This window comes from Chelonoidis abingdonii, chromosome 9, assembly GCF_003597395.2.
Source record: "Chelonoidis abingdonii isolate Lonesome George chromosome 9, CheloAbing_2.0, whole genome shotgun sequence".
NCBI classification, from domain to species: Eukaryota; Metazoa; Chordata; order Testudines; family Testudinidae; genus Chelonoidis; species Chelonoidis abingdonii.
Genome location: NC_133777.1, coordinates 60,974,714 through 60,987,018, shown reverse-complemented (window position 1 = coordinate 60,987,018; position 12,305 = coordinate 60,974,714). Strand labels below are relative to the sequence as shown.

Sequence of the window (12,305 nt, the reverse complement as noted above, 5' to 3'; positions counted from 1 at the left end):
AGTTTGTTCTAGCCCTGAAAGACTGCTCAGCCTGGGACTTTGGTTTAGGAAGAGGCTGACTCCACTTATTTGCTATATTCCAGTCTATCAGCACCAATGAGTAGAAGGTTTCCTTTGGACTACACCAAATAAAATTCACTTGAGCAATAATTTAAAACTTTCTTTAAAAAAAATTAAATGAAAGGTTACAAATTTTCATTGTCCTGCCTACATTACATAAATTAACCCATTTCTTTCTCAATAGTCATCAGACCTACATGCCAAGCTGTCAGAGAAAGGCAGAGGAGATAATATAGTGTTACATCTACAATGTGGTTAGACTTCTGAGAACATCTCGTTTTCTGAAATATTATTCATGTAGTGACCAAAGTGTGCTGTGTATCAGGTCTTAAATCATCTGTATGAAATATCACTTCAATTACAAAAAATCCTCAAAAGATCTACACACAATGTGCTTCAGAAGACCCCAGAAAAGATTCATATGTTATACACTACACTGCATTCAACTTTACATTTTATGTTTGCTTAAAAAGGGTTTTCTTGCATTTCCCATGCAACAGTTAGATGCTTTCTTATGTTCTTAAAAATCAGACAAAAATCTATTCAGCAAAATTATGAATGACTAGGGTTGTACTGCATCTTGCAATCATTTCTCTATAGAAAAATTTACATATATTACCTTTGATTCAAAGTTTCACTGTCAAGGAATTCTGTGCTGTATCATTCCCCAAATCATGGCAAAGAAGCCAGGAAATCCATGTGGCTGACTTCACAGATTTTCCAGGAAACTGACACTTTGTGTAGAATATTTTTTGGAAGGACAGGGGAGCTTCCCTACACCTACCCCAAATTCTGCGTAGATTCCAGGAGGAGGAGTTAGAGGATCAACTGAACATAAATTGCTATAAAATGTAGTATGTGCTCTCTATTTTAAATGTGCACTTCTAGAATACAGATAAGAGGCATAAAGCTATTAATCACATTTTAGAACATGAGAAGCAAGGCCATTGTGTTCTTGTTTACAGTATTTGCTTTTTTTCCCCCAAAATAGGTATTAAATTACATAAATACAGCCTAACGCTAAGTAGCCCATATAAAGAATCTAGTGCAGTTTTATGATTATCATCCATGGAATACCAGAGGGACTGGAGAAGTTCATCACCTAACTGTCCAGCCATTACCATCCACTAAAAGACTTATAGGGACAAAGTCAACTTGAAATCTAGTAAATTTAAAAAAAAAAATTAATTAAAAGCAATTTAAAGTTCTATGGCTGCTGACCCTCCCAGTCCTCCTGTGGTTTCAAAATTACACTTTTATTTTTAAAAAGTGTGTATTTCCCCCTCCAGTGAAAGATTCATGTGAACAGGGGAAAGATTGAAGACGACTATATACAACGTGCTACAAAATGCACGAAGTATACAGTCTGAAAAATCTTTTTTTTTATTATTTTGGTTAATTTACAGTAAGCCCGAGGTGTTATTATAATAGATAAATTTCAGTGTTACTTTTAAGATGACAGCCCTATAAACACAAACAGAAATAAACTTTTTACATGGTATGTTTTACCAATACTGTATTACAACCAAAGCTATCTACCGTGTCTTTCATTCGTCTATTACTACTACTGTTATTTAACATTTATACTATGATACTATCTAGACACCTCAACTTGGTTGGGACTCCACTATGACAGGCAATGAAGGAAACATATTAAACAACAGTTCCTGCCTGAAAGAACTTACAGTTTAGTGGGCTTTGGAGAGTCTCCCCTGTAGCCCTATAAAGTCAACTGGCATCTTCTTACTGACATCAATGGGCTTTGGATCAAACCCCAAGGTATCAACAGTGAAGCTACTGTAATTTTATTCTTGTTTGTGATAACCAAGTGCTTTAAAACATTTAGCTTCTTATGATGAAAAGATAAGTAAAATACACTGGGCATAATCTTGAAAAAATTGGATGGATGCTTTTTTGAAAAATATGATTTATGTTAGCAACTTGCCTACAAACCAAAGTTACCTAGAAATGTATTATATTGTAATTGTTTTCCAAACGTTGCACAGTAGTGACAACGCTATCATTTTACTTTTGTCTTTTTACTATTTTGTTCACAGTAATTCAGTAGAAATTATTCTATCTACTTCCAGAGTCTTGGTTCTTTTGTCTTGAAAGGACATGTTTAAAAATATTCTGCTCCATCACCACCAGCAGAAGCTATGATGCAATTGACTGCATTCTCTAGAACTGCACAGTCAATGCCATTTGAAGTAATTATGGGGTGCACACTAGATAAAGCTCCTGTAATGGCATGAAATCTAACACAAGATTAAAAGAAATGTGTGTGTGTGTGTAGAGATATGAAGGGAAAGGAAAACTGAGTAAAAGAAATAACATTCTTCTAGTTTTAATCTTAGGAGTATTTAGACAAGTAAATGGAAATTAATTTTATTAAATATATATATTTTAATTTTACAGTGTCTTGACTGCTGTAAGCAAATTTGACAGTCTCATTTAAAACAGTTTATTCACATCACTGTATATAATGTGGCAGCTCCATTAAAGTTAATAGAGGAATAAATATTCAGAGTATAAAATAAAGATTTTAGTAACCATTGACTTCTGCCTCTTATTGGTAATATAACAGAAATGTAAAACACTATGTCCAATTCACCAAAATTTGAGTGCTGGAATAAAACAGATATCCAACTTTACACAGAATAATAATAATTCCATTCTACATATAACTCCAAAGTTCTTCCATCTTGAAACAAGACCTGTCAGACCAGAAAAACCTGAATGAATGTTGACAAAGAAGAATTAAATGTTTAACAGTGAAAAGGAACTAATTTATGATAGCTAATTATATTCCACTTTTAACTAGGGAAACTAAGGATTCTGTTCTACAGGAATATCTTATTTCTATTGTACAAAAAACTTCTCAGAATAAATTATAACGAAGGTAAATATGCTATTGCAGGATCTTCATGCAAATTTATATTACTTCTACTAAGCAGTCTTCTATTATAATAGCACTTATAATAGCTTCCTCAGATCAACATATTTCTAGGAAAAGATTTCTGACAATTCACAATTTTGTAATGCTAATTTACTTACTGTACTGTGATATTAGTGTTGTTTGAATTCCCAGGGCATGATGTGAACACACAGTTCTGTCTGTGCACCTGCACTGCTTTACTAAAACATAATCTCTATATTAGGTTTTGTGCTCTACTAATATATTATTGTTTTTTCTCTCATGAGTATGACGTTTTGGCTACAGATAAAGTAGAGTGGTGCCAAAACAACTTAACTGACATTCAGCAGTGTAAACTATCACATCATTTATGAAATATAATACATTGCATTGGTCACAAGCATGTATGGAGATGATGAAACAGATGGAAGCTGGGAAATCATAACAGAATATTCAAGATCTAAGAGCCAATTTCTCTTGACTGAACATACATAAGATATATTAAAGTAATAAACAGTGTCTCCTTTTACTGACCAATATGGTAAGCAATTCAAGTTCCTCTTCCACTCAGCTGTAAATGCTACTAACAGGCATATACCCATTCACCACAAGGGCTGGCCTGCTATTCCATTTCTTATTTAAATCTAACCACGATGAAGCAGACTAAATTAAACGCAGCACCATTTGGCAGACATGGCAGAGGACATTTGTTTTCTGGACAAAGTGCCCAGCACCCAAAACAGAGTAGTACACCGATGGGATTCTCTCTGATGGCCCTGCCCTTTGCCAACAGAAGTGCTTCGCTCTCTTCATCCTGAAACCCCCTTCCAAATAGCTGACATTTATCCTTAGAAAGCACAGCAAATGACAGCAGGAATAGTTTATATAAGTGAACATGTTATTACCTGGGTATTGCTCTAACACGCGCTTACCACGTAAAGCACGGACGTCTAAATACTAACCTGCTGCCTAACCCAGGGGCAGCCTGGGGCCAGCAAGGGCCCTTCTCGCTCAGGCACAGTAACCTGCGCCCCGCCCGTGGCTCTCGCTCCAAGGGGCCCCTTTCCTCCCCACAACGGGGTCCCGACCGAGAAGGTGGAGGGGGCTGCAGGTGCGCTCTCCCGGGCAGGGAGCTGAGGGGCTGCCCCCGAGGAACGCTAGCACTAGGGAGCCCAGCGGGAAGCGGGTGGCGCAGTCGCGCCATCGCCTGAGGGACAAGCCGAGATGCGCTTCCAGAGCGAAGAAAGGGAGGATTCGCCTGCCCCCCTCCCGCGACCAAGTGGCCCCTCGTACCTGAGTGATCGGTCCCGGCGGCGTCCCCCGCCGCAGCCAGCCAGGGACGGGGGCACCACGGCCTCGCGCCGCTAGCTCCTGATGCCTTCACAAAACAACAAACAACCAGCAGCAGGGGAAGCGGCGCCTGCGCATCGCAGCGGCCCCCGAGCACCCTGGCAAGTGTAGTCCGCTCCCCGCTCACTCACTGCGGGCCGAGCCCGAGGGGAACTACTGATCCCACGCAGCAGCGGGCCGGCGGCGCAGGGGTCAAAGGCCAACGAGGCTTGTCAACAAAGGAACAGTCAGCGGCTCCTTGAGGGGCTGGTGCTATGGCAACGTCGCACGCCCCCGACGCCTGAGCGCTGCAGAGTTGGGGCCACGATCTAGAGCCTGCAGCGGCGGCCAGCTGAGGCGGACCGGGGTAAGCAGTGGCAGAGCGCGCGCCGGCCCGGCCCGTCACGGTGGGTAGTTGGCACAGAGCTTTAGAGGTGGGGTGAGGCCGCGGCCCCGCTGCCGGCGCTGTAAGCGATTGTCCAGCCGGGCCGGGCCCGGCTCGGCTCGGCTCGGCGCCGGAGCCGGCGGCACAGGCCGCATTTCTCAGCTGTAGGAGGCGGGAGAGAGTAAAGTCCGTGTCGTGACAGCTGGTTTCCTGGCTGTTTCGCCAAGTCCCAGGAAGCATTTTAAAGATGGGGAAGAAAGGGATAAAAATATCCCTGTTATGTAAAACAGGCATTTACAAAATCGACTCAGGAGACGAAACATTCCCATGCACTTACTTTTAATGCCGTACAGTGGGAACGGATATTTAACAGCCAGTGCAGCTCGGGGAACTTGACAGTGCACGTGGCTGTGTAAACTACAGACTTCATGCCAGCTTATCGGCTCATCTGAAAGGAATGCAACAAGGAAAGATTAGCGATAAGTAAACTGGATATTTAAAGTGTTGCCAGTTTTAATCTACCATTGTATTAGCAGCAGAGGTAAATAAATGGTTTGTTTAGAATTTTTAAAAATTGACAATATCCCACTTGCACCTAAAGCTTAATCTAAACCAATCAATGTATATGTTAGAGAGACAAGGTGAGGCAATAACTTATTGGACCAACTTCTGTTGGTAAAATACAAGCTTTTGAGCTTACACAGAGCTTTTCTTCAGGTCAGCTGAACCTCTAAAGGTCACCAGGCTGGAATGACTTATTTCATCAAAATGAATAAATACAATTCTGGATCAGTTCTTTTATCACACACATCACCATAGTATCAGCGCACCCTCCAGTCATACATTAAATCACATGACTAACATCTGCCATATATGTTCTCTCATCCTCTCCCTAGGGGAAGAAGTGTACAGTAGAGTTTCTTGTTTTAGTGCGGCTTTTTTTGTGGCTAGTAGGCAGGACTTAATATGCAAGTTACATATTTGTTAGAAAAGGCAAATCAAAGAAAATACCAAACCTTTCAAAACTTGAGAAATTTAGAGTATAGGCTTAAAATGTATTGACAAGGGATCTGTTTGTTGTCAGTTCAAACAGTGGACAGTGCCTTCTCTCTGAAAAAAAATTACTAAACCACCTATATAAACTCCACAGCAAAACAGTTGTTTATAGAAATACAGAAATTCAGCAAGTTAATCCTTACTACACACATGCTTTAGCGTGGGGGGAAAAACTATCCTTTTGTGCACTTCATTTGAAGAACAGGAGTATAGAAAAGTTGGTAAGACTGGCATTTCAGTAGTTTTCTTCTCTAGAGTCATTCATTTGTTAACATACATTTAAAAATAAATAAGCTGAGTGCTGGTTTCCTATTTTATCTTTCATATAACACTTACCAGTTAGAAAAGGTTGGTAAAGTAAATGTGGCAACCCTTAAATTCTCTTATAAAGGCAGCAATTTTGCACTTACATGGTTTTATACATGTTCAAAGCACTGGGTAGATATTAAGCCCTTCTGTACACTCAGGAGTAGCCCCAATTCAGTAATGAAGGGTGCAAACCTCACTTTGTCGTTGTCTAGTTATACTTAGTTGCACTGGTATTGAGCCCTATGCCTACGGCTGACCATTGACTGCTGAATCATAAAATCATAGGACTGGAAAGGACCTTGAGAGGTCATCTAGTCAAGTTCCCTGGACTCATGACAGGACTAAGTATTATCTAGACCATTCCTGACAGGTGTTTGTCTAACCTGCTCTTAAAAATCTCCAATGATGGAGGTTCCACAGCTTCCCTTGGCAATTTATTCCAGTGATTAACCACCCCGACAGTTAGGAAGTTTTTCCTAAATGTCCAACCTAAACTGACCTTGCTGCTATTTAAGCCCATTGCTTCTTGTCCTATCCTCAGAGATTAAGAAAAACAATTTTTCTCCCTCCTCCTTGTAACAACCTTTTATGTACTTGAAAACTGTTATCCCCCCCGTCTTCTCTTTTCCAGACTGAAAAAATTGGGTTTGTTTAATCTACCCTCATAGGTCATTTTTTCTAGACCTTTAATCATTTATGTTGCTCTTCTCTGGACTCTCTCCTATTTGTCCACATCCTTCCTGAAATGTGGTGTCAAAAACTGGACACAGTACTCCAGTTGGGACCTAATCAGCGCAGAGTAGAACAGAAGAATTACTTCTTAAGCATTGGAATAAACTGCCACACTTGAAAACATGAGGGAACTTTCACCTTTGACAGCCACGTGAGATCTTGGTTAGAATAGCTCATCCAAGGACTGCCACTTCTAGCAGTTGTCTAGTCCTGAATTATAGAATCAGAATAGTATTAGACAAAGGGTTAAGACAAAAGGTCTATGGCAGTGGTTTTCAAACTTTGGGTCGTGACCCAGAATGCAAGGCACTGGGTCGCTTTGCTCAGCTCCCAGGGACTCTGGCAGTCGGCCAGTAAAAACTAGTAGTCCCTACCTGTTCTGACACCACATTGCACCCCAGAAGCGCCCAGCAGCAGATCCGGCTTCCAGGCAGGGGGGCCATGGGGATCTGCACGCTGCCCCTGCCCCGAGCACTGGCTCTGCGCTCCCATTGGCCAGGAACCAGCCAATGGGAGCTGGGGGGGGGGCGGGGGGAGGAATGTCTGCGGGCAAGAGCCATGCAGAGCCTCTTGCGCACCTCTGCCTAGGAGCTGAATCTGCTGCTGGCCACTTTCGGGATGCAGCGCGGTTCATGATACCAGGACGGGCAAGAAGCCTGCCTCTGCACCCCTGCTGCACCGCTGACCAGGAGCCACCAGAGGTAAGCCCGTACCCCAACCCCATGCCCGAACCCCAGCCTCCCCAAACCTGGAGCCCCCTCCTGCACCCCAAATCCCTCATCCCTGGCTCCACCCCAGAGCCTGCACTCCCAACCCGGAGCCCTGACCCCCCTCACGCAGCTCAACCTCCTGCCTCAGTCCAGAGCCCCTCCCACACCATGAACCCCTCATTCCCAGCCCCACCCCTCAGCCCTCACCCCTGCACCCCAACCCTCTGCCTCAGCCCCCTCCCACACTCAAACCCCTGAGCCCCAGCTCCGTTGTGTTGCAGGCATCAACAATTTTCTTCAACTGGATTGTCAGAAAAAAAAAGTTTGAAAACCACTGGTCTATGGAACCTGAACTCAACCTTCTATCTCAAGGGAAAAAAGATTTCTTCCAAATGTTCCATAGTGATATCTACAATGTTATCTTTTTCTTTTTGAGGCAGTAAGGAACACTAATGCTAGATATATTTAAACTTAAGTGAATGCTATAATTCAAGCAAATGGCTGGCTGGGACAATAGCCACCATGTCACAGCTGATAATCATTAGTTAGTAATGAACAATTACTGATTATTTAATGCTATGGAGTACTCTTTACTATGGAATAGAGCCTTCGCAAATAAACTTATGTCCACGGATATGAGAAAGGTATGGTATTTTAAAAAAATATTCCAGGATTATCAAGTCTCTGCAATTTTCCACACATTCTAAAATTTCATTTGAAAAAAAAAATTCTGTCCCCTCTACAATATAGTAGGCCCTCCACAATATAAACTATAAATGCTGCTCTTCTAAACTGACAGAAAACTAGAAATAGTAGAAACAAAAATGTGAATTAGCCCTTCCTTCACTTCATTGCCTACAGAGGATTGTATCAGTAAGTTACTAGACTACTTTAAAATTACACTTATTTGGAATCAAGCCATTTAAAAATAAATGTAAAACTTTAGGACAAAGTTTAGAATTATGCAAAATACCCCGCTTCTCCCACAAAAATAATCATCCATCATTAAAGTATGCTTGTTTAGTCCCGTCATTGTGCAAATTAATCTTTCTGAATTATTACAATGAAGCTGCAACATGCTGTAAGTGTTAGCATTATTATTCCTCCGACCCACAAATCTAACCCACTGAGAAGGTGTTATAGATTTGAGTGAAAGAATGAGTCTGAATCTAAACATGGGTTTCGCATGCTACATAACCCTCTTTTCACTGTGCTACTTTTTGCTGGAGCTTGCCTACTTGCCATCTTTAAAATAACACACCACTAAAGTAACTGGATCCACGTAAATAACTGAATAATATGTAAGTGACCTGTACAGTGCACTGCAGAAGCATACAACAAAACTTTGTGAAAGTTGAGAAAAATTCCTTCAAGTTTCATGGCTTAATTTCCCTCCAGCTTTCTCCTTCAGGAAACACATTACTTTCCATACACAAGTAATTAAACTAATAATATACTTATGTACTGGTCAGATTCCTAATATCTATTTGTTTGTTTTTTTAATAAAAACAATGATTTAATATGAATCTAACTGAAATATTATTTTCCCTATTATTTATAAAGAGAACTCACTCATTAAAATTATCTCTTAATTAGGAAAAGAAAATGACTTCTGCTGAGATGCTACCAACGAGTACCAACAATGAGAAAATCAAATCTGTTAAACTGCCTTCCTGTGCAAATCCTGGCAATCCTGTGTTTTCTTGTATGTTGGACCCAAAGATACTCATCACCAATAATTTCTTGACAAAGCCTCAGCTTTTACTGTTTAAAACAACTTCGAGTGAATATGGTGCTATACCACCTACGTCTCAAATGGTACCATGTACCTACCATCCAAAGGATGAAACATTTACAAAACATTTGTTAATTTGTGGTTTGACTCAACATAATTATATAAACACTGCCATTGACAGAAGTAGGGTATATGACTACCCAAATATGCAGCATACTCTGTAAAATTGTACTCTCTTACTTTTCTGATGTATTTACTGAAAGAACTAGCCATTTTACCTTTGGGGAAGCAAAAAGCAGGCTTGTTATTTTTGTTGTCCATTTTTGGAGTAAAGCGTCAATACATATTACAGTAAAACACTTATTTACTACAAGGATCAAACCGTGAGTATTTGTTAATACGTTTCTGTGCATCAACCCATACAGAAATAAAGTATATCTCTTGAAATGAATGTGTTAAACACAACACTTATTGTACACTAAAGAGCTAAGTGCAACAGAAATTCACCCAAGAGGATAGATCTTTGAGGTTAATGTTCAAAACAAGTGTCAGATCCCGTGTTACAAGGCCAGACTATTTTTTTTAAACTGATCAGATCCTGCAAATATTTCCACCACCTGCAACCGCAAGGAAGCCAAGAGGGCGAGTGCAGAATTTGTCTCAATATAACTTTGATGTGAGCAGGTTGTCCTTTAACAGGTTTGTACTCTGCTTCAGTCTTAGTGTTTGTACTGTGCAACTTACGCAGAGACAAATTCTTCAACTCCTTCCACAATTGAGGGAAGTCAAAACCTTAAGCTGTTCCCAACATTTTTTGCATAAAGGGGAGGTGGGACGATACAGTTCTGCATGGAGAAAAGGTTCAGCAGTAAACTTTCTGCACAAAATATGGGGAAAGTATTTTGCATAGGTCAGGATAACAGCCAGTGGATCTGATAAATGCACTGATCGACTGGAACACGACACAAGTCTGAGAGAGGTGATGCAACAGTTTGCAGCCGACCTACTGGCTGTAATGTAGTGTCCTATGCACACTGTCTCTGAGTTGCTGAAGGGGGGATGCCAGCTATCCTTAACATCAATGTAAAAGCAGCAAAGAATCCTGTAGCACCTTATAGACTAACAGACGTTTTGGAGCATGAGCTTTCGTGGTGAATACCCACTTTGTCAGATGCATACTATATGTAGAAATTTCAGTCTGGCAGGTTATATATATGCTAGACAAGCTAGAGAATAAGTGAGGTTAGTTCTAATCAGGGAGGATGTAAGCCCGTGTTCTAGCAGTTGAGGTGTGGAAACCAAGGGAGGAGTAATAACTGGTTCTTGTAGTGGCAAGCCATTCACAGTCTTTGTTTAATCCTGAGCTGGATGGTGTCAAACATTTGCAGATGTGAACTGAAGCGCTTCATGCAGTTTCTCTTTGAAAAGTCTGGTCCTGAAGTTTACCAAGAAAGAACACAACAGACTCACTTGGCCATCATCATACAGTCCCAGCTAGTAACCCCTCCAACGCATCATCAGGGATTACAACCCAGTCTCTGGACAATGATCCCACACTTTCACGAGGCCTTGGGTGGGCAGGCCCAGTCCTCGGCCATCAGACAACCTGTCCACCTGAAACATATTTTCCACAGTAGACTGCACAGCCGCATCATTTGTAACTTTAAGCTCGAGGGAACCTATCCATTGCAAGAACCAAACTCTGATGCCAACGTCTGGCCCCATATCTACATCCAGGGACAACCATCCATGGACCTAACCAGCATTCAGCCACAACCATCACCAGCTTCCTCCTCCTCGCCGCGCTCCAATGTAATATACGGTGCCATCATTGCAGCAATGACCCTCTGCTTAATTGGTACATCGGCCTAACTGGACATCGTCCTCTAACGAAATGGGATAAATGGACACATAACAGATATTAGGATATACCAATATACTCAAAACAACCTGTAGGAGAACACTTCAATCTACCCTGCGCACACTCCCTTTAAAGCAGACCTTAAATAAGGATGCCAAGTCCTGCAGCAAAAAACAATTCCAGACCAGAGCTAACTTCAAAGAGACAAACTAGCTGAGACTTTTCAGTTGCAATTCTTGCAATATTATGAACACCATACAGTCATCAGAATTTTAAACAAACCAAAAGACCTCGTCGGACTGGACTACGACCCAACTTACATAACCAGTTTTCCTCCCTGGTCATTTCACACCTCAACTGGCTAGATAACAGGGCCTCAATTCTCCCTGATGAAAAACATAAACCTCCAAATAATAGATAATACGCTTGCTAATTAGCATATGTATACTCTTGCCCCTGGACAATTTCCACTTACTGACAATCTTGACAAAACAGTAGAGTATATCACCCCCAACGAAACTCCATAAGCTCCAAACGTCATGTTAGTACTCATAGACATCATAGACTACATAGGTCAGAACGGGACAATTAATAGATCCTAGCCTAGTCCTGAACCTACACTGCATCATAGACAAGGCCACAAAACCCATACCACAATACACATATAATATAACAAAACCACATAACCCATGGACTGAAGATATAATATGAAATCCCTCATAATATGTGATTAGAAAGACCGCTCAACCTGCAACGAAATCCGCCAGCAAAGCGACACAATGCACAACGCTAGACAAGACCAGGACGGCGAAACCTCCAGGGCCTCTGCAACTCAGCCTGGAGGAACAAACTCCTTCCCCGACTCAAATCACTGGTGAATCATAGATCTAACACTGGATTGGGCACAGCGAACTCACCAGCCACAGCACCCAAGAAAGCAAATTTCTGCACGGAGCATAACCTCAGTGCCATCCCATCCAACATCCCCTCACAGAGCCAACATGAGCAGACTTATGCTGCCTGCAACGGTACATCCAAGACTCAATTGCCCATATTAATACGTACCATCATAAAATCCCTCAATTATTACATATCAAGCTAACAAGTGTATAAAGCCAGATAAGTCTCTTAGCCCCCACTACTTCCCTCGGATAGGCATGTTCCGAACTATTCTGTCATCTCCCGTGCTCCCGCCGGCTTGTCCTGGCGGT

General features: G+C 41.6%; 2 protein-coding genes across 9 annotated transcripts in view; one reads left to right on the top strand and one right to left on the bottom strand.

The window, feature by feature from the left end:
• CCPG1 (cell cycle progression 1) overlaps positions 1 to 4,401 on the bottom strand; it is a 67,215-nt gene extending 62,814 nt beyond the window's left edge. For 5 of the 6 annotated variants that reach the window (XM_075069616.1, XM_075069614.1, XM_075069615.1 and 2 more), the window contains exon 1: positions 4,271 to 4,371. The gene's annotated coding sequence lies outside the window, so the exon portion shown is untranslated. Of the gene's footprint in view, positions 1 to 4,270 lie in introns of all 6 variants that reach the window. The other variant, XM_032796656.2, reaches the window with a different exon arrangement.
• Positions 4,402 to 4,518: 117 nt separating this feature from the next.
• PIERCE2 (piercer of microtubule wall 2) lies at positions 4,519 to 9,684 on the top strand. Of its 3 annotated transcripts, none has more exons than XM_032796681.2 (2): positions 4,519 to 4,673; positions 9,095 to 9,684. In XM_032796681.2, the coding sequence occupies exon 2, from the start codon at positions 9,104 to 9,106 to the stop codon at positions 9,455 to 9,457; it is 354 nt and encodes a 117-aa protein (XP_032652572.1). In that variant the 5' UTR covers positions 4,519 to 4,673; positions 9,095 to 9,103; the 3' UTR covers positions 9,458 to 9,684. The 3 variants fall into 3 exon arrangements, with proteins under 3 accessions (XP_032652572.1, XP_032652569.1, XP_032652573.1); XM_032796678.2 differs by having other exon boundaries at positions 4,658 to 4,713; XM_032796682.2 differs by lacking the exon at positions 4,519 to 4,673 and adding an exon at positions 4,939 to 5,232.
• The last annotated feature ends 2,621 nt before the right edge of the window (positions 9,685 to 12,305 follow it).

Coding starts and splice junctions, on each gene's coding strand:
- PIERCE2 (XM_032796681.2), top strand. CDS start 9,104: ATGACTTCTGCTGAGATGCTACCAACGAGTACCAACAATGAGAAAATC.